At 49.0% G+C, this 19,729-nt stretch overlaps 7 protein-coding genes across 7 annotated transcripts; 3 read left to right on the forward strand and 4 right to left on the reverse strand.

The window, feature by feature from the left end:
* Nucleotides 1-1,711: 1,711 nt before the first annotated feature.
* Nucleotides 1,712-3,043, forward strand: FSUBG_4191 (zinc-binding dehydrogenase; the record flags this gene model as incomplete). Its single annotated transcript, XM_036682154.1, has 3 exons — nucleotides 1,712-1,908; nucleotides 1,959-2,821; nucleotides 2,958-3,043. 3 exons carry the CDS (start codon nucleotides 1,712-1,714, stop codon nucleotides 3,041-3,043), a joined length of 1,146 nt encoding a protein of 381 aa, XP_036540204.1.
* Nucleotides 3,044-3,446: 403 nt separating this feature from the next.
* On the reverse strand, nucleotides 3,447-3,761 carry FSUBG_4192 (uncharacterized protein; the record flags this gene model as incomplete). Its single annotated transcript, XM_036682155.1, has 1 exon — nucleotides 3,447-3,761. One exon carries the CDS (start codon nucleotides 3,759-3,761, stop codon nucleotides 3,447-3,449), a length of 315 nt encoding a protein of 104 aa, XP_036540205.1.
* Nucleotides 3,762-4,925: 1,164 nt separating this feature from the next.
* FSUBG_4193 (ORF20) lies at nucleotides 4,926-6,110 on the forward strand (the record flags this gene model as incomplete). The annotated part of the gene is made up of 1 exon (XM_036682156.1): nucleotides 4,926-6,110. The coding sequence occupies one exon, from the start codon at nucleotides 4,926-4,928 to the stop codon at nucleotides 6,108-6,110; it is 1,185 nt and encodes a 394-aa protein (XP_036540206.1).
* Nucleotides 6,111-6,762: 652 nt separating this feature from the next.
* On the reverse strand, nucleotides 6,763-7,737 carry FSUBG_4194 (e3 ubiquitin ligase Zswim2; the record flags this gene model as incomplete). Its single annotated transcript, XM_036682157.1, has 3 exons — nucleotides 6,763-6,891; nucleotides 6,959-7,354; nucleotides 7,402-7,737. The coding sequence occupies 3 exons, from the start codon at nucleotides 7,735-7,737 to the stop codon at nucleotides 6,763-6,765; spliced, it is 861 nt and encodes a 286-aa protein (XP_036540207.1).
* A 1,150-nt stretch (nucleotides 7,738-8,887) lies between these two features.
* Nucleotides 8,888-10,295, reverse strand: FSUBG_4195 (PNG1 with de-n-glycosylation function (n-glycanase); the record flags this gene model as incomplete). The annotated part of the gene is made up of 2 exons (XM_036682158.1): nucleotides 8,888-9,737; nucleotides 9,793-10,295. The coding sequence occupies 2 exons, from the start codon at nucleotides 10,293-10,295 to the stop codon at nucleotides 8,888-8,890; spliced, it is 1,353 nt and encodes a 450-aa protein (XP_036540208.1).
* A 4,544-nt stretch (nucleotides 10,296-14,839) lies between these two features.
* FSUBG_4196 (UTP4-u3 snoRNP) lies at nucleotides 14,840-17,527 on the reverse strand (the record flags this gene model as incomplete). The annotated part of the gene is made up of 2 exons (XM_036682159.1): nucleotides 14,840-16,461; nucleotides 16,510-17,527. 2 exons carry the CDS (start codon nucleotides 17,525-17,527, stop codon nucleotides 14,840-14,842), a joined length of 2,640 nt encoding a protein of 879 aa, XP_036540209.1.
* Nucleotides 17,528-18,190: 663 nt separating this feature from the next.
* FSUBG_4197 (nicotinate phosphoribosyltransferase) lies at nucleotides 18,191-19,680 on the forward strand (the record flags this gene model as incomplete). The annotated part of the gene is made up of 3 exons (XM_036682160.1): nucleotides 18,191-18,386; nucleotides 18,447-19,509; nucleotides 19,560-19,680. 3 exons carry the CDS (start codon nucleotides 18,191-18,193, stop codon nucleotides 19,678-19,680), a joined length of 1,380 nt encoding a protein of 459 aa, XP_036540210.1.
* Between the last annotated feature and the right edge of the window lie 49 nt (nucleotides 19,681-19,729).

The following is a 19,729-nucleotide window of genomic DNA, read 5'->3' on the forward strand; positions in this document are numbered from 1 at the left end:
CCCCCCTGCCTCCCTTGCCACACGACACCCCCCCTCAATCCACAGTTAAGGTAAGTAGGTACAGTATATAAGAGAATGGCCCTGGATCTGTGCCTCAAGAGGAAACTACCAACACGGTCCTTACACTCTTGCTCAAATCAACTTCAATATCCTTCCAGTTAAATCACATTCTTTCAATATGGTTCAATTATCAACAGATGCTATCATCACCCTCGTCAGCACAATCCCTGGACTCATTGTCTCTTGTCTGAGTGCCTGGTTCGCTTACCTAGCACTACACCGAAGACCCATCCCCCTAAGTGATGCCGAAACAACCGCAATGCTTTTCATGATCCCAAAGACATTTTCTGTTCCTCCTAGGTTCGCATTTGCATTTCATCACCTTTTAATGAGTTGAGCCTGACTTGTTTGTCCTTTTCAGCGCATTGTCCCACATAGATTCCGGGAGGACATTGACGAATGGTGATGCCCTACAACTACCGCCCGCAACAAGTCAACAATGTATTGGACCTAGCAATTCCCCAGTGCTTGAACATGCTGAGCGTGTATCATACCGTTTCGACCAAGAATGCGATGCAATATGAGAATGCGCTGCTTTTCGATACCTCAACACGGGCCGTGGTGCATACGACACAACTGGTGTCCCCAAGCCACTGCCCCTCACCAACAAACGAGGCTTTCTCACTCGGCTCACACACACTCACCAACCAACCCGATACAACTGTCCACTATGAGTTAGCTCTCGGAGGAATGATTTCAATTTTATGGACTATTACCGGCCTGCAACGACACATTGGGAACCTCAGGAGAACGGATTCATCCACCTCAAAGTCTTCCTCACACGAGGCCACTTCTTGGACTGATACAGCTTATACGCAAAGAACAATCCAACACACGACACAACCAAGCCAAGCGTGGAGTAGACGATGGTGACGTTTACTTCGGTCGACATTGGAAGGACTCGAGCAGAGAAGCGTTGTAAGAGACAAAAACGATAGACGAAATCGGCGTGTAACGGATGAAATAAATACCTAGGCCTCAGGACACAAAGGATTGTATGTGTATGACTACATTAGGGCTATCCTACTCCATACTGTTCATCGATTGAGCTACCAGTGGGATTTCTCTTTTGGTATCCTCCCTGCTCTCATCAGAGCCTTATTCTTCCTTTGGGGGCCCTTTGCCTCGAGGCAGTGCTGCAGTAGTATGTGCCACGAGTTGCACATCTGCCAGCCTCTACGGTTGCACAGAGCGAAACACGGAGGGCAAGTAGACTCTGATAGAGCGTTTATCATAAGGAAATAAGATACTTGGGAAGATTAACTATTGTTTAAGAAGATTTGGTGTAGTTTAGGCAGAATTTGGCCAAATATAATACAATAGTAAATATTTGAGGAACAAATGAATTCGGATGTTATTCCGGGGTATGCCTTTCCTATCTCAAGCCATACAATTCTCCGCCGTGTAATCTTAACAAAAGCAAAGTCCGCAATATGAGCTCTTCATATTGGGTAGTCGAGGCACCGAAAGGTCCCCGGCGGTGGAGTTCGGCGCTTTCGGTGGGGCCTCCCCGAAATGTCTCCACAGACCGCCGAGGCACCGACCTACGCCGCCGCCGCATGATTAAAGAACTGGCATCCGCTGTTGATATCATGAAGCCAAACCCACTCATTCTTCCACTTCTAGTTGACTGACATCCCTAAACGCCACAATGTCGAAACTACCATCCACCACTCGAACTCTTGTTGCACCAAAGAAGTGTCTCCCAGCAGAGTACACAGTCATAGAGCAACCTATACCCAAGATCACCAAACCAAATCAGCTCCTTCTTCGTATGAAAGCTGCTGCAATCAATACGGGTGAAACAGGGTTTGCAGCTGGCCAGTTTGACTTGCTCTACAAGGCCTCGTAAGTCGACAACCACTCTTCATTCATACTACAAGCTCACATATACTCAGGAACTTCCCGATCCCATTTGGAATCGAAGGCTCTGGTGTAGTTGTAGAAATTGGTTCTGCAGTCACAGAGTTCAAAGTCGGGGATGCAGTCTACGGCATGGAGTTTGAGAAACCTCATCTCTGTAGACCTCCTGCAGCTTGGGCCTCGACATATGCCCTGACAGAACCACAGTTTCTTCACAAGAAACCAGATCATGTGTCTTTTGAGGAAGCCGCTGCTGCCCCAGCTCTCGCAGTAACTGCATACCAGGGCATCAAGCGTGGACTGCAGCTTCAGGGTAGAGATAGTCTGGCAGGGCAGACGGTTTACATACCCGCTGCTCTCAGTGCTTCTGGTAATACAGCAATCCAGATCGCACGGAACTATTTCGGCGCTGAGAAGATAATTTCGACTGTTTCGACGCCAAAGATGGGCCTGGTTGAAGAGTATCTTCCCGGAATGGTCACCCAACTGTACGACTACAAGACCCAAGATATCGTCAAGCTCATCGGCCGCGGCACCGTCGATTTTGCAATAAGCACTCAATTCTCCACCCTCAACGAAAGCATCTCCGTCCTCAAAACCGACGGTATCCTGATGAGCATCGCGAGCATCCCCAAAAGTGAAGTCATGGCAGAAATGCTCGGTCCCAAGTTCCCCAGATGGCTTGGCTGGATTCTCGATTTCTTGCAGATCTGGTACACGTGGAAGTTGCGCGGTACAAGGATTCAGTATGAGTTTATATCGGGACATCCAGGGCTTCGAGAAGATATGGAGGTTGTGGCGGACATGGTTGCCAAGGGGATTGTCAAGGCTGTTCACACGGCGGTGGACATGGATGATTTGGAAGAGGTGAGGAAGGGATGCGAGAAGACTCTTAAGAGTAAGGGGGGAATTGGGAAGTTCGTTGTTCGTCCTTAGGGGGGGGCATCAAGTTTTATGGTCTGGGGAGCATTGCGGGAAGACTGGACAAGTGATCATGTGTGGGTATTTCATCTCTAGTACACTTCTAATTCAAGATTGTGCCAATACGATGCTCGAAAAGCTCATTGTTGAGTTCTTCATGCAACTGGTCAAGTCGAAGTCCGTTACTGGGGAAGCATAGGACATAATTCCGAACAGATCTATGTGTAATAGGGCAGGAAGCGAAAAGGAACGATGAAGGAAAAATCTTAAATCATTGACTATAAAGGTGTGTTTAAGAAAAGACTCTCAAAGAAGCGTTGTCTAGACACGATCTCAGTTGAGCATATGAGCTCACGTAACTACATTCCCAGGCTCCCCTCTAGCGAAGGCATAATTCCGTCTCATAAGTCGACTGGCTCCAGTAACCAACACTTTCCTCTAGGTAAGGTGAAGTGTGCATGACCCCTGGGTAAGTAGATGGAACACAGAATCGGACTCCTCCACTTAAATATCCCTGACTTGAACGTGCTTGCGAAAAATGTCAGGATCTTCCCGGAAGTCTCTCCCTAAGGTAGACTTACAGAATCAAACCTCGTGTCCTTTTACGAACCCTTTGAGGTGTGTTTGGTAGAGGCGATCCAAATGAGGCAGATGATAGCATCTGGGATGAGGAAGAGGACAGAGTAGAAAAGAATCTTGATGAGTAGTTCCTTTCTTTTCCGTGTTTTCTGTGCGCGCCACGACTCTTCCTCTTCAGGCGTTGTGGGCCGGACGATTACTTGCACTGGCTCTGGCATAGGCTGGAGAGACAGCACAGCTAACGCGACGGGTGGCGGAGGTTTGATTCCGCTAGAGGCCTCTGATGAGCCTGGAGGAGTCATTTGACTTAAAGGTACTGGCTTTTCTCCACTCGACATGGCGATATGATTGATGTAGGAGTCGAGTTATGTGCAAAGAAGGGTCTGAGGTGACGAAGGTGTCGAGTGAAGGGACAGAACAGAACGGATTCAGTGGGAAGACCCTATTTATGCTGAAAAGCCTCAATGAGTTGAAACAACCTTTTCATCTTAGTTCAGAGTGGTAAAGCTTGATATTGAGCACGAGATGTAGTAAAATTCATTCACTGCCTCATCGTGGACCCAATCGTTGAGTGACAAAAATACCAAGATGATTCCGGAGTAAACTTAGCGGGTCCTCCAACAAATTAACATCAACTCCCTGATTCAAGTTCCCCTCTTTCGATCCTAGGGACCAAAGCTTGTAGTTAATGAGGCTGAGGCTGTAAATTTGATCTTGGTTTTAAAGTTGACGATGGAGATGGCATCGTTAGAACGAGCGAATGGGATAATCTGAAAGATTGGGGAGAGTTCTAAGAACCAATCAGAACTTTTGTTTCTTCCTGATTAGGGAAGCTTCCTCGGGTACCTTAGTTAGTGTCCGTTTTGACTTGGCCAGGGTGACAAGATATAAAACCAGCTGCTGAAAGGAGACAAGTTTATCATAAATTACTGGCCCCAAGGTATACCTAAGCCTCTTAAATACTTAGGATTTTGGTCTAAGGCTTCCTAAGTTTAGATAAGGTAGCTCATCTTTTCCATATCGAAGAGACTTGCCGTTCTTCAGTTGTCTTATCAGCAAGTCAGGCCTGTCCTCGGTGATCATGGAAGGCATCAAGTTTATTCGGAAAGATCACATGAGCATGCTACCTAGTACCTACTAACCTTTCCATTGTGAAAGTGACTCCTTCTAAGGTACTTTTCACTAGGTACCTACCTCAAAGACTTGACCTCCACCAAGGTAGCAACCTTCTCGACTTTTCTATTCTTCACCTTCGTAACACGAACTTGGATAACATCATTTGTTGAACAGTACGTACTATAAGCTGGTTCTTATACGTCATTGTTCCTCTTCTCAGGCAAAAGACATACCACGGGCACTCAGCACTAATCATGCGACAAATCAAATATGCCACCACGATACCCCAGATCTACGATACAACCATCATCATTGGAGCTTATAGAGTGATTCCTCGCGATGACAGTAGGCCTCATATAGGCCAATTTTAGTGGAATGATGCCCGCATGGACCAGAAACGTCTCGCTCAACTCGGTCACCGCCAAACATGGCTTAGTCCTCAGGATGCTGAGGGGTTCGACCAAACCTACTCAAGCGAGATGATAGGCAGAATACTTCTGCGTATCCGGGAGGCTTGTGATGAAGCAAAGAAGACATATTTGCCCACCGAGATCCTCGTTATCCTCTACGGCCTCGGAAACCCTGCAATCGGCTGTCATATGGATTGCACCAAAGACTTCGCTGATCCTGATGCAATAATCACCCCTACCATGATTCTGAAGGAATTGCCGCCAGACCGAGATGTCACTTTAGTCATGCGCATGTTTACTACGCGCCCCTGGGCACATATCTACACGTTGCAAGGAATACAGCTTGATAAAGTTAAGAGGGCTTATCCAGATGCTTACAGACAAGCCGGCGCGGATGGAACATTGATCAAGCAATATTTTACCGAAAAAGACGCCTTGGATTACCGGAATTCCAAGAGATTGGAACTGCAAGCCATGTACTACCACGACGAGCTTGCGCTCTGGATTCGACAATACCCCAAAGACACAGATGGTACCGCCCTAATCGAGGACAGAATATCACGATTCATGAGGGGGCATCTCGGGGAGTCGTGGCTGCAGACAATGAGAAAGGAAGCTATGCTGGCAACGGCGGTGCACTTTCGGCTGTCAATGGCGTTCTTGACGGATAACATGACTGCCCACTTCAAGCTCAAACGCCCGATGGACGAGACTTGCCTCGAGTGGAATATGTCTCGGTGGATCGAACGCCGATCTAATCTCACACGCTCGAACAAATGGTACGAATTATTCAAGAAATGGAAAGAGATCGAGACCAGGGCCGGATTGCTGTGGAGTGGATACACCCGATTCTGTCTCTATCTACGTGCAGCTCACTTTGAAACATACTTAGCTGAAGAAGAGATTAAACATACACCAGGAAGTATCAACCTGGTCTTAGCTGACCTCGAGCGTTTTTTTAAGTACATGCTGAACGAGGCCGAGAGAATGGCCAGCATCTGCAAGGGGATTGTTGACGAGTCGATACAGTATGGAGATGAAACACTGAGGGAGGATATGCCTCGAGAACGTTACGAGAGCTTGAGAAGAATTATGGGGCATCTTTCGGATATAATCTATGAACAGTGCGCAGTGGTGCCCCCAAGGAGTAGCTTTCAGTGAATCATTGATGGGCGAGGCAGAGTGACTAGGATCAAGGTCCGGGGTTTTCTTGCCTCCCCAAGTACCTAGATACGTAAAATAAATATGAACTTCCAATTAGCAGACTTTGGACCAAAGCCCCAAGTATTGAAGAGGCTGAGGCGGGTGTATAATTCCTATCTGGTCGTCCGTAATGATGGTTATATCGTGGATCTAGGGTATCGTGGCGACATATTTGATTTGACGTATATTGTCCGTTGTGTCTTCTGCTTAATAAAAGGAATTATGTTGAACAGAATGAAAGCCCTGTCGCCTTGGTTTTGAGGCTTTTGGCACAGCGATTTGGTACGACAAATGATGTTAGGTACCCCAAGTCAAGTGTTGAAAATGTCAGACTTCAACCAGATCCCTTAACAGGTGCTCATCTGGAGCATGACTACATGTGACCTCGATTTTCAACCTAATACATACATACATTATTGAGAGGAGGTTCCGTTACCACAGAAATCCCCTATCGCCAGACTGCGATCGACTACAATGGCTGTAACAAACCTGGGTGACCCTTGCTACCGCAAAAACCTTACAAATACAGAGCAAAACTCCCACCATCATACTTTTCGACGAAGGAAACATGAACGTGACGTTGATCCTGTCGCATACTAGAGTGAATGACCTACTCGTTTCGCGTCTGTACCGCACAACTACGGTCTTCACCACCCTCCATGCCAAGAACTGTTACCCTCCCAGTTTGGGTCTCGACGTCTCTGATGGATTCCATACCATCGTGAATAGCTCGACTCATCTAAACCACAGTTAGTATGACAACAGTACTCAGACATGTAAGTTGATATACCTCTCTCACGACTAACGCCAAGCTGGTCCGCAATATTGACATACCCCTCCTCCACAGCGCCTTTATCCTTCTGGACGCGCGCAACAAGCTTCTCATCACCCTTCCAGGCACTGCGACACATGGGGCAAGTCACTTTCCCGCCAGCCTTTGTCTGCGCCCACATTCTGAAACACTCCTCGTGAATGTTCTGACCACAGGCGGCAGCGCACCAAACGATAGACTCTTGGTTCTTCTCATCAAGCTCACAGTAGCAGATGGGACAATCGCCATCGATGGGCTTGCGCTTGTCGGACTCTGCTTGTCCGGGTGCGGAAATGGGAGGCGCTGAGGCAAAGATGGTTTGAAGTTCAGTACTCAGAAGCGCGAGCTGGTAGACAAGATCAAAAGGCGCGTTCAGAACTTGTTTCATGACCTGACTTTTGTCAATGACGCGATCGAAGAGTCAGGTGTGGTACTTACGTAGAGGATATGCTTGCACTGATGACCCTTCTCATGATGAGGGCAAGTACATCGCGGCTGTTTTCCAACATGAACAGTGTAGATGTTTCCAGTCGATCCTGTCATCTCAACATCCTCCTCGGGGCAATCTTGAGTTCCTCCTCTGACGCGATTAAGCACGTAAAAGCGCTGAGAAAGAGCCCGGTCGTAGATCTCATGGAAAGACTGAGGTGGCTTGGGTCTGAACCTGCGAAGTCGCTTTTCCTCATTTGTGACTTTGGGTTTATTCACCTTTCTCTCCTTCTCAGCTTGGTACGATACATCTTCTTCTGTGATTTCATAGGCTTTGCGCTTCATTGGTGCTGGTGGCAAAAGTGTTATCTTGCTGAACGTTGGTGGCTGCTTTCTGGGATGGTTGACCCGCTTAGGCCGTGTTAATCAGATCTGGTAAGACTGGCTCTTACGGCGTCTTGAGATTCTCACGAGCAGCAGAACGCAAAACTCTGGTTGATTTCACACTGGCCGACCCCATTCTGATGAGTCTTCAGTTTGTCTTGTGATAATTTGAGAGAGATTTGTGGACGATGGAAGATGTGATTTCGTCGCGACTGCCTCCAGGGTATGGCAGGCTCCTTTGAACTTGGGCAGTGGCGTGGCAGTTGCATGGTCACGTGCCACTCCTTCCTCATGGCACAAGGGCAGGTACTTCATGTCTGGGACTTTCCACGTCAAACGTCAACGCCAACGTCATCTCGAAAACCCCGTGAATCATGCAGTGTTTCAAAAAACAATTGAGTTCATTCAAGGATGTCGATTGAGCCGCAAAGAGATGATTGGTGGTTTCTTTAATCGGGTTGTTGCATACAACTTCAGTCACTGTGCATTGATATGCGATTCACAGACTTCACAATTCAACAAATACATCAACTTAGAAAGGAACTGCTCTTTGGCATTGATTTATCCTATCTTCTTCATCCACTGATCCCTCTCTTTTGACTGGCTTCATACCGCTCATGATAGCCCAAAAAGTAACATAGCCAAACGCCCCGAAACAAGGGACTAAACCCGCCCCTGCTCTCCTGAGGGAACATAGATGCCCCGCCGTAATGCGCCCCCTATACATAGAAAAATAACAAAAGAAATCGAAAGGCAGGTTGATGTAGTAAGTACAGGCTGTGCCGCAAAGACGGCAGCCTCTTTGAAATGGTTCAACGCCGAGTCTATGCTATGGCTGTCAAAGGTGTATAGTATTAGACATGAAGGGAATAAGTGTGTGTGGCCGTAAGGTCATCGAAGTGATAGTATCATGCAGGTCGTATGGTTGAGGGCCGTGATACTGTCATCGAGGTATCGGTTGTTCGTCGTACTAAACCACAGGCGCGGGTATTATTGTGTTTGGCCCGGGCGGTGATTTGATATGGCTATGGTTGTCATCAAGAAGCGTCAACGTTCACGCAGCTGTGACGCGATGCATAGGAAAGTGTCGCAAGATATATGCGCGCGGCTTTCAAGGCAATGGGCGTCGGTGGGCGGGATCGCGAGGCTGCTGATATCGACCAGATTGTTGCTGCTGGGCAGTCAACCATTCTGTAGAGCCAGTTTGTCGACCAGGTTGCTCAGCAGGCAACTTGGTATCGCTTCCACTTGCGCCAGTGTGGTTTGATCCGCTAGGTGATCCAGGAACCAAATCAGTTACGGCCTGTGTAATTGAGGCTACGACGTAGCCTCGAAGTTCGCTGTCTTCTCGGCTGTCTTCCTTCTCTAATCTGAATCGTTCGTCCTTGTTCATGTTGGATCGGCGTATGTTCTTAATCTCTTGCATAACATAGAGAAGAACCTCTTCAGGGCACCGGTTGCGCTCAGCGGCATGCTGGTTCTTGCGTACATATCGTCGAGTGACATCAGTAGCGCCATCGATCGAGAAGGCAATACAATAGGACATCTTCTTGCCCCAACCCTCAGCATACAGGCGAGGGTTATCCCATGCTTCCTCACAAGCATCCACATGAACCCATCGCTTTTGGTGGTCTGAATACACTTCAGTCCAGACATGGTCCTCAGCGTTCCAGACCCAGCGAACACGGCCTCCAACAGCTCGGCAAAGCATGCTAAAACAGTTGGCCCATTCGCCAACACGTCCTCGTCGGGTTTGTAATAACCGCCAGACGTCACCGTAGCGAGGGAAGCGCTCGAAAGCTCCGCAATGTTGAGCAGAGCATTGATACAATTCGACACGGAGGGCGCCGCAAGCACTCTCTTCGGGTGAAGGAGCAGTCATGCCTCGAGCGATAGTGGGAGATAAGCAGACGGGGCAAGGTGGGTTGTTGACCCAGCTAAAGAACGATCGCTTAAACCATCTATCAACCGTGTTAGTCAATCCATCCAAACGAGATCGGATGGAAAATGACATACCTTAATAATGCCCGGATGACACAGTCTTGATAACCCCATTCGGGTCGTCGTCCATCACCCATACTCTCAGCCTGAGCTTGTAAGACCTGAGTCTCTTCCTCGGCCTCGCCATAGATACGATCTAATGGGATGGTTTGCAATGCCTCGTCCAACAGACCGGGGTTCTCGTATTTGGTTGGTGTTAACGATAAGCTGATGAGGAGGTTTCGGAATTTCTGAGAATCGCGATCACCAGCGGCGGGAGGTGTAGGGATCTTGGGGAGATGGCGCAGGGCGGAGTAAGAGGGAAGACCAGGTCCTTGGGATGTCGAGGGTCGGCTATCGCTGGGGAACGGAGAGCTTCGCATACGGGGAGACTGCTCCCCCAAGCTCGGAGAGCCTTGTCGCGATGAGGCACGGAGATCATTCATACGCTTGTCACGCAACAAGCCTTCGAATTGGACCCGAAGGTCTCGGGCCCATTCCTCGCCATACTCGCCCGCAGGCGTACGTTGGCCCGCCATAATTGCTAATATGTTGTTTTGTAAGTGGATAGTTCGTGGATGAAGATGTTGAGGATAAATGTTTCAGTATATGTTGTTGCCCAGATGCGTGACCGGGACTAGGTAGTTGATGGCTCAATTGTTGCTATTTACGAGGCCTAAGAAACCCCGGAGTGAGATATGTCGTCGTAATATTGATCGTAAATTGCTGTCGTAAGCAACGAGAGGTGCGTGATGGTAGGCCTGATTGCCACGGTACACGCGTTGTCCAGATGAATCCTTTTGGTCCTTAGAATGACCAACTGACTGTTGCCGCGGAAAGTGTCGCTTGCTCTGACCAGCTGATGACTAAGGTAGCCAGAATCGTTTCTTTTCTTTTTTCTCAATCGTCGTGAGTATCGTCGAATACTCTTTCGCCGTATAAACAAGTTGAATCGCTTCTTCTGTTCGTCGTCGCCGAGAGGGAAGAGTTAAAGGAGAGGAGTTGACGGCTCGCGAATGGCTGACCACTGCAGGCAGGTAAGAGAGACAGACAGCACAAAAGAGGAGAGGCAGGAGCAGGCGGCGATGAGAATCGAGGGTGGACCAGGGGAATAAAGGGAAAGGGACGGGGTGTCTCGGGAGGGTGTGCGTCTCGTTCGCTCTTGCCCACTCTGGGCCAGAGCCTACGATGGCAGTTTACGCGTCAGCAGTGAGCGCCAGGCCAATGGGGGAGCCGACTGTTGCTCCAGGTGGGGGCCGCTGGGCGCAGGGACATGTACCGGTACAGCTGCCTCGTACTCTTGTTCAAGTGCTCAGGGAACTGGGGACTGAGAGAACGCCCACTGAGCCTTATAAAATGGCTGAAATGATTGGTCTGTGATGAGTTGGACGGTTAATCCAGTGCTTGCAGTCCGATTGTTCTTTAATATTAGGGCTTCTGAAGCCTACGAATATTGATGCGTGTCGCGATCGTGAACAATTAAATGAGCCTCCCGAATATGTAATACTTTTCGACTCAAATTGAGTGAGAACAGGTCAACTATTCTCAAGTCTACGCAACAGCTTCATCATCAAGAGGCGAACCTAGAGGGCCAATCTCAGCAGGCCAGGGCAAGTGTACGTAGTCTTTTCCCAGTGAGTGATACACTTTTGAATTGCGTGCGTACGTATGTCGACCTAGGGAACACCGAAAAGCGAAGTGGCGCCTGGCCTAGATCCTCGTCATCAGCGAATTAGCAAGCGTCAGCATTTGCTTGTGCTACATGTACTTTTTGATAAGGTCAGATGGAGAAAAGAACTACAAGAGGCGATAAAATGATTTAATAAATTATGGGAATCTGTATGAGAATAATGGGAAAGGAGCGACAATCTGTATCTGTGCTGGCTGTGGCAATGTGAAGCCTCTAACTGAACCCAGCAGATGATAAGCGCGGGGAAACCGTCGACTCGCGTTAAAAACGATCGGCCGCTGTAAAGTGTAAAGATAGAGTCAATTCCATTGAGTCTTTGGAGTGAGCAGTCACTAATTCGACATAGGTAGTAATATCCGCGCGGACTACGGAGTACTCTAAATTTTGAATAAAAATGCCTAAACTTGAGATCAGCTCTAGTTAGTAGATGCTTCATTGTGCAATCACAGACTTGCTATATGTAAAATCAAATATTGAGTACTGTTTCATTTCATCGTTCCTCTATTGTAATATGGCGCAAATCCAGCACAGAAACCTCTCGAGGCTACCAAAGACCGCTGCAGTTTTCTGCGAGTCACTCGACCCTGGGGCCCTGGACTAGCAAGTATCGGTACTTTACTGGGTACGTGCCCCTCGTCTTGGTGGGCGATGACGAGGCAGTGGTGAGGTCCTTAGGCCCTCTAAAAAGCCGCCCGAAGAAATAGTATCGTGGCACAGCCCATACTGAGCCACGCTGCCCGCAATCCTATTTCGCAATACGTAGGACAAGGCGTGCGCAGCAATATCTATCCAAGATAGTCGACGAGACATAGTAACTATCCGCGCTTATGGTTTCAATTGTAGGCCTCTGAGGCATTCTCATTCTGGGTTGGCCTCTATATCTTGGATCTCACTAGCCACAGAGACATCTATCCAGTGGCGGTGCTCGCTATTTCCAGTTCCACTAGATCCACTTTGACTCGCGGCCTCTTGTCCCTTGTAATTCCACTGCCTCCATCGACTTGCATCACAACCCACCAGAAAGTTTGGTTCTGTTTCAATGATTTCCCTATGAGGACATGGATACCTACATATCAGATAAACACGAAGACGTTTAGTATTTTCCGAGATACGATACCCAATATTCGCAAATTTTATGTGGTTCACAAGTGAAGCTATTCCACATGGCTGATGGGGATGACAATCTGTGCAGTACAGTATCGAAAGAGACAACGCAGAGCAAGATGCTCAGTACGGTTTTCAGTACTCCACAGCGATCTGCAACATGCTTCTTTATCTCTATACCTGATACTCGTCGATCTTGAGTGGAATTATCTGCCTTACGCCTTGCTTGTATGGCACAGCTCAAGGCACCTCAATATCAAACCACAACCAACAAACAATACAAACAAACCATCTTGACCATCTTGATACAGCTCAGTGGGCGGGCTTGGAAAGAAGCTTAACTGGCTTTGGCGTCTGCATCGCGTGCGCCTGCCCCTGGAAAAAGCGGCCTCGTCCAATCCCGTCATCGCTTTTGACAGGCGCTCACAGAGAACACACACTCGAGGGACGACTATTTGCTTACCTGGCAACGTTACCACTGAACGGAATTAACCCTGCGTCTCTAGAGCTTCTTGGCAGCGGGAACGTTCTCTCAGCGTCGCGTCAACACTCAGTCACAGGGGTCGAATCGGAGCCGAATTCGACTCTGTCCGTTTTCTCAATTACCTAACGTCGAGTTATGATCTACTCACCGTTTCCCACATCGAATTTTAGCAGTGTGACACTGTCGCCCGAAAAAGACACCCAATCGTCAATCGAGTTGCATCTTCAGGCTCAGCCATGTACAGCCAATCATTCTCAGTTGTGGTCCGTCGATCTTGTTGCGCTTACGACCGGGGGGTGTGGTCTGAGACACCGCCAAAGGCCGCGTCATCTTGACTTTGGCTTGCTTGCGTACATACAAACACCAATATCTCAACTCCATCAGAGAGTCTACGCAACGCGATCTTCTTCAATCGCCACCTCCTGATCCAACAATTTCCCAGAGGCACTCTTGGTGTTTTGTGAATGTTTGATGTCTTTCTCATTATGCAGATTGATTTACACGGACTGTTTGATAAGTATTGCCAAGAGGACAAGAGACATATCAAGCGATGTGGCCAAAGTCAACGGCCGGATCAGATTACGAAGCTAAGAATTTCGCTACCGGGAAGTCTGTGCTACGTACGTTCTCATAGAGTCTTGAGATAGATGTCCGGATGACCTCAACCGTGGTCCAAGCTGATTGTCAAACCGCCTCAACGTCTGGATGCCGCTCTTCATGTCAGTCACTCATCGTTTGTTCGACAACCTCATTGGCAGCTTACTGAGATCTTCCCTGGGATCAACTTAGTTTTGCCGTGGTTTCCAAGTTCTTTCTCTTCTCGGTAACTCAATACTTAAGCATGACGAAGCCACGACTGGGGATTACCCGTGTCGATACGTATCCCTTGAGAACTACCCATAATTACAATCAAGCAGCCAGTGATTCATCAGAAGTATGAATCGGGTGGGCTTCTCATGAGTTAAGGATTCAGGGATCTTGGGGTACACTTCACCATCGAAGCCTCGCGAACCAAGTCATGAACCATCCTGTCATCTCATCTATCTGCCACTTACGGATGGATCTCTCCACCCACTTTGACACTCCTGCACATGCCTTGAAAGGCTTGACATGGTATCTCTTACATGAAGCTATTCCGGTAATAGGCTCGAATTGGTCAGGCTAACGGTCTTGGTCCTCCTGATGCCCAGGACGCGCGTTCTACGGGCGAGCAATGGGGCCTCGTTAATAATATTTGGACGATTTCGGTAAGTTGTGCAAGAGTCTAGTGTACATATAAACCCGCGGGATCTTATTTCTTGATTCGGACCCTTGCTTCTGGCCGTAGAAGTCTAGACTTCTAGTCTAAGTTGTAAGTTGAGAGAAGTCACTCATCTTGTAGGTGCTCTCGTGGCGTGATTCAGGTATAGTTCGTCTGATCCATAACACTCCTATATGCGAGACATGTTCAGCCTTTTGAAACAGAGACTGGACGACAGGAGCAGGGACCTCAAACCCTAAACGCTACCCTTCAATGATACGGTAGTTCCCGAGGAGTGATGTCGTTGAATGACAAAATCTTTTCATGGTCACAACTCAGACATGGGTACACGTATGCAGTAGAAACCCAATATACCAAAATTTTTATTCGATAGCCCGTATGCTAGTCTACGTAGCCAGTTTAAACATCCAAATCTACAAACTAGGACCATGCTTTTTGAGTCCAGACCCTTTTGACAGCCATCACCCTTGCAACTAGGCTCAACATGGCCCTACGATCCATGAGCTTATCACCCACGCCGTATATCTACATTTTTCGTACTCCGTTACTTCCTCCACTGCTCAACGCTGAAGTAGCTCTCGGGCATGTCCACATCCCATGTTGGCCTCTCTACTAGGGCAATCTCGAGAGGCTGGCTTGCGGTGCTGAGAGGGACAACGCCGAAGATGGGTCTGTACTTGAAAGTCATCCACCAGCTCTTGCGTTCACCGCCAGTCTCGGCAACTTCGAGATCTTTGCCCACATCACGACGGTTCCGTAGCTGGGCGAGTTCACCTTCAGGCTGATCCGCTTCATCGTCGCTATTGGCGTCCTCGGGTCGGGGGGCATCCTCCATGTCGATGTCATCCCACTGACCAGCTGTATGTTTGCGAATTTGCGAGGGTGCTATGGCACCCACCTCCATTCTGCCTCCCGCTCCGGTTGAGGGTCCTGTTCTCTTGCGCTTAAGGCCCTGCTTGCCTGGGGCCGTGGATTCACTAATCTCGCCATCTACAGGCTTAGGAAGGTCTTGAGCCAAGTCCAACATAAGGAGGAACGAGACACCATAGATCCAAGCACGAGAGCCTTGCCAGAAGACACCCTTGGCTAGGTCTAGGAGATCCTGGACGGGAGCGGGTAGGTCCTTTCGGGCATGACGTCGAGACCAGGGGGTGAGAGAGCCTTGGAGAGGGTGGAAGGTAAGCAGGTTCCACGATGAGGTGATGGCGAGGAGGGTGTAATCGTCCACATGATCGGATGAGCCATTTATTCCATCAGGCGAAGCTCTGGGAGAGATCTTGGTCCGAGGGACATCGGCTGAGAAGGACAGAACCGTAGCTGTAGAATGAAGTTTGGGTAGTAGTTTAGCACTGGGATTACGAACCCACTTCTCAACATTCTGCGATGACTGCTCCTCTTCTTCGTCTGAAGAGTCACTCTCACTTGAGGAGGACGCGTCATCCTCTGGCTTGGTCTTCTCACCATCGCTTAGAATCCAGGTGTCGATGTAGCCCGCGATGTCAGATGCAGCGAGCATCTTGGAGTCTGGAGAGAAAGCGATCTGTGTAATGGTCCTGTCGTAACTGCCAAGACCTCCATTGAGAATATAGCGTGGAATTTGTCGTCGTAAGCGTGTGAGTCTTTGTACATGCGGTGAGAAGATGAGAGATGTTCTGGGGCTGACGGGGTCGAGTGCGGCCATAACAACGCGAGAGCCTTCCTGAATCGCGCAGAGCCATTGTGCGTTAGGTGAGAGCTGCACCTTGATGGCGCCCACACCTGCAAGCTTCGAAGGGAGCTCAGAAGAAGAGACCTTGACGTCTGAAGGCTTGATAGGTTCTTGATGTTCTAATCTGAAAGCCTTGACGTCGATAGCAGTAGCAACAATCAGAAGTGAACCCTCGTCGTCGATAGTTGCTGAAGTAATATTAGAATCTCCCTTGACGACAATAGTCTTGATAAGTTTGCGGTTCTGGTTGATGTCGACTTCCTCGCCTGCGCTGTTCAACATGTCGTTGGCTGATCTTCGGAGAAGCCATATGTGAACCTCCCTGTCCCACCAACTGACAACAAATCGAGCCTTGGGCGCACTCAGTAGAGGAGCCTGTTGAGGCAAGCTGGGCATCATGCGGTGGTTTTCACGTCCCATCTCCTTGAGGGGAACCACAACCGGGTTAGCATCAGGTCCTGTATCCGAGTTAGCTAGAGTTTAGCGATAGAGAGAGCTTGTCTAACCTCCTGAGACAATAACACTGATTCTACCACTCTCAAAAGATGCCATAGACTTGACATCGTGGTCGTGATACCTTCGGCCCCAAGCTTTGGCCCATCGAGATCCAGCACCGTTGTTCTGCTTGTACAGGATTGTTCGTCGGTCCATACCTCCGCTAAGGATGGATGTGCCGTCAGCACTTATCGCAAGACTCAAGACATCTTGCTTGTGGCTCTGGATACGTTGCGATTGTGTGTATGTCTTGCCATCCCAGATACAAACCTGGCCGGTTGAATCGCCTGAAACAATATTACCGTTTGGCAGACATTTGACAGACCAGACAATGATGTCTTTGGAGCCACCAACGAGATCGGAGCCCAGAGTCATCCTACGCAGCATGTGGCCCTTTGTGATATCGTACGCTCGAATTGTGCTATCGGAGCAGCCGACGATGGCGACCCTGCGCGACTGGAAGGTGATGCTGACCATCTGAGCCTTCTTGGTAGGCGATCGTACGAGAACTCGCTGAAATCGCAGATCATCGTCCTCGATGGAGTACATGACAAGCTCGCCATCGATTGTACCAGCGATAAGCTTGGTGGGATCTTGAGGGTCGGCGCCGAGTGTGACCTTGTCGGATCCAGCAGGTTGAGCAGCCATGCACCAGATATCACCATGCTGACCGCTAGCGTGTCTCTTTGGCCTTCCTGTCTCGAGATCCCATTCGGTTACAGTGGAGGTATAACCTATGCTAAATAGACGGGACTTTCCAGCGGCAACGCGCCCTTCACCAAGGTCCTGGTCGGGCTCATTGACCCAGACAAGTCCATCAACGCTTCGATCTTTACCGCCTGGAATGATGAGCTCCTGGTTCCAAGAGCCATTTGTAGGGTTCCAGATTTCGATGTCGCCGTTAGCTCGGCCAATAGCGAGCCGCGCAAGATTAGCCTGTACTGCTGAGCGCGTCTTGGGGTGTGAGAAGGCAATGGCGTTAATGGCTGAAGGTTTGTAGGGAACGAATCGACATCGATGGATATCCATTGCAACGGCGGTTTCTGGGCTCTGAAAAGAGTCCTCGGTCGCGTGATAATTCGGAATTAGGTATTAACTCGCCGAGATACGAGAATCGGCTCACAAATGTTGCGCGACTAGAAATAGATACGTTGTTCTGACGCCGCGTAGCCAGGCGTAGAGATCCAGTTCAGGAAGAAAAATGAATGTTAGCCTCGCGAACTCGACCAAATTTTTTTCTTTGGAAAGAAAATAAGATGTGGTCATAGCGCTCTTAGTGCCCCTCCATAATCCGCTATGGCAGCCGCGACCAACCCCTCACCTTCCCTCAGAGCGTGCCCCTCTGCTTCCCTTCTTCTGCGGGTTCGTTCGTGCTATTCTAGATCTCTTCTGAATGCGTCACATTTCCGTCGTTTTTAGACCTCTTCTCATGACTCAACGGGACCTCGCAAATTCGCAAACGTCATAATCTACAGCTCAACGACAACACATAAGTCGTATATGGCCCTGTCTTTTCAATATCGTTCTCGTCCTTCATCCACGTTCTTCCGAGCCGCGTTATCCACGATTTCCTCGATTTACTTCCGCATCTCCGAACTCTGGTCCCCAAACCCTATAAATCACCAGATATAAATAGGAAAGAATATCTCCGCCGAGTTCGACCTCGTTATAACAATACCCACAAACACCGCCATGGATTTCAACAGCTCCTCGCCCTTCCCGGAGGGCGTCATCTCCTTCCTCGACACTGATCTATACAAGTTGACGATGCAATGTGCTGTCTTCAAGTTCTTCAAAGATGTGCCTGTGACATACGCCTATACCAACCGAACTCCAGACAAGAAGCTGTCGCGTACTGCCTTCAAATGGCTTGAAGAGCAAATTCGAAGTATGAAACGCGGCTTTTGGTGATCTTACCTCCAAATCTCGGACTAACCCTGATGGACAGAGCTCGGAAACATTTCTCTTTCTACCGACGAATACCTTTTCCTCAAGAAGCACTGCGACTACCTCTCCGACGACTACCTCAACTTCCTCAAGGAGTTCCGACTTAGCCCCCGAGAACAAGTTGTTGCTATTTTCACTCCTGTAGGCGAGGATAATGGAGATGATTCGATTGTTGGCGACGTTGATATCCAAATCAAGGGCACTTGGGTCGACACGATCCTCTACGAAATCCCCATGCTTGCTCTGACATCCGAGGCGTACTTCAAGTTCATGGACACAGACTGGAACTATGATGGCCAAGAAAAGCAGGCATTTGAGAAGGGACTCAAGCTGTTAGAGGCAGGATGCATCACATCAGAATTCGGCACACGAAGACGCCGCGACTACCACACCCAGGCCCTTGTATTCCGAGGATTGGTGCAAGCTTCCAAAGAAGCTGAGAAGAAGGGATTCCCTGGCAAGCTCTCTGGAACCAGTAACGTCCATCTGGCTATGCGCTTCAACATCCCCCCTGTAGGAACTGTCGCTCACGAGTGGTTCATGGGCGTTGCTGCTATTATTGGTGACTACAGGTCAGCCACCGAGGTCGCGCTGCGACACTGGGTAGCCTGTTTCGGCAACAAGCTCGGTATTGCTTTGACCGACACCTTTGGAACTCAAGAGTTCCTGCGAGCCTTCACTCAGCCTGTGCAACCTATCGAGGGTGGCTTCCCAGCAGAGACCTTCAAGAAGGCTGACGGTACCATGAAGACATATGCGGAGACCTTCGCTGGTATTCGTCAAGATTCTGGTGACCCTGCAGAGTACACCAAGTGGATGAAAGAGTTCTACGATAAGCAGGGTATTACCGACAAGAAGCTGATTGTCTTCTCTGACTCACTGAACATTGAGAGGTGTCTCGAGTATAAGAAGATTGCTGAGGACCTTGGCTTCCAGCCAACATTTGGTGTGGGAACATACCTTACCAACGACTTTGTGCACCTCACGACTGGCAAAAAGTCTGTGCCTCTGAACATTGTCATCAAGATCAGCTCGGCGGCAGGCCGCCCAGCTGTCAAGATCAGGTGAGTTCTCCGCATCTAGACTCGCAATCGTATCGACTAACATGTTATAGTGACAACATTGGAAAGAACACGGGTGATAAGGACACTGTCGAGAAGGTCAAGAAGGAGCTTGGATATGTCGAGCGTGAGTGGAAGGAGGGTGACGAAACCTCACGATGGGGTAAGGAATAAGGGGAAAATAGATTAAGATACCAGGCAAACATTGCCGATTGATTAAGGG

The sequence above is a fragment of the Fusarium subglutinans genome (assembly GCF_013396075.1).
Source record: "Fusarium subglutinans strain NRRL 66333 chromosome Unknown NRRL66333_c0000038, whole genome shotgun sequence".
NCBI lineage: Eukaryota > Fungi > Ascomycota > Sordariomycetes > Hypocreales > Nectriaceae > Fusarium > Fusarium subglutinans.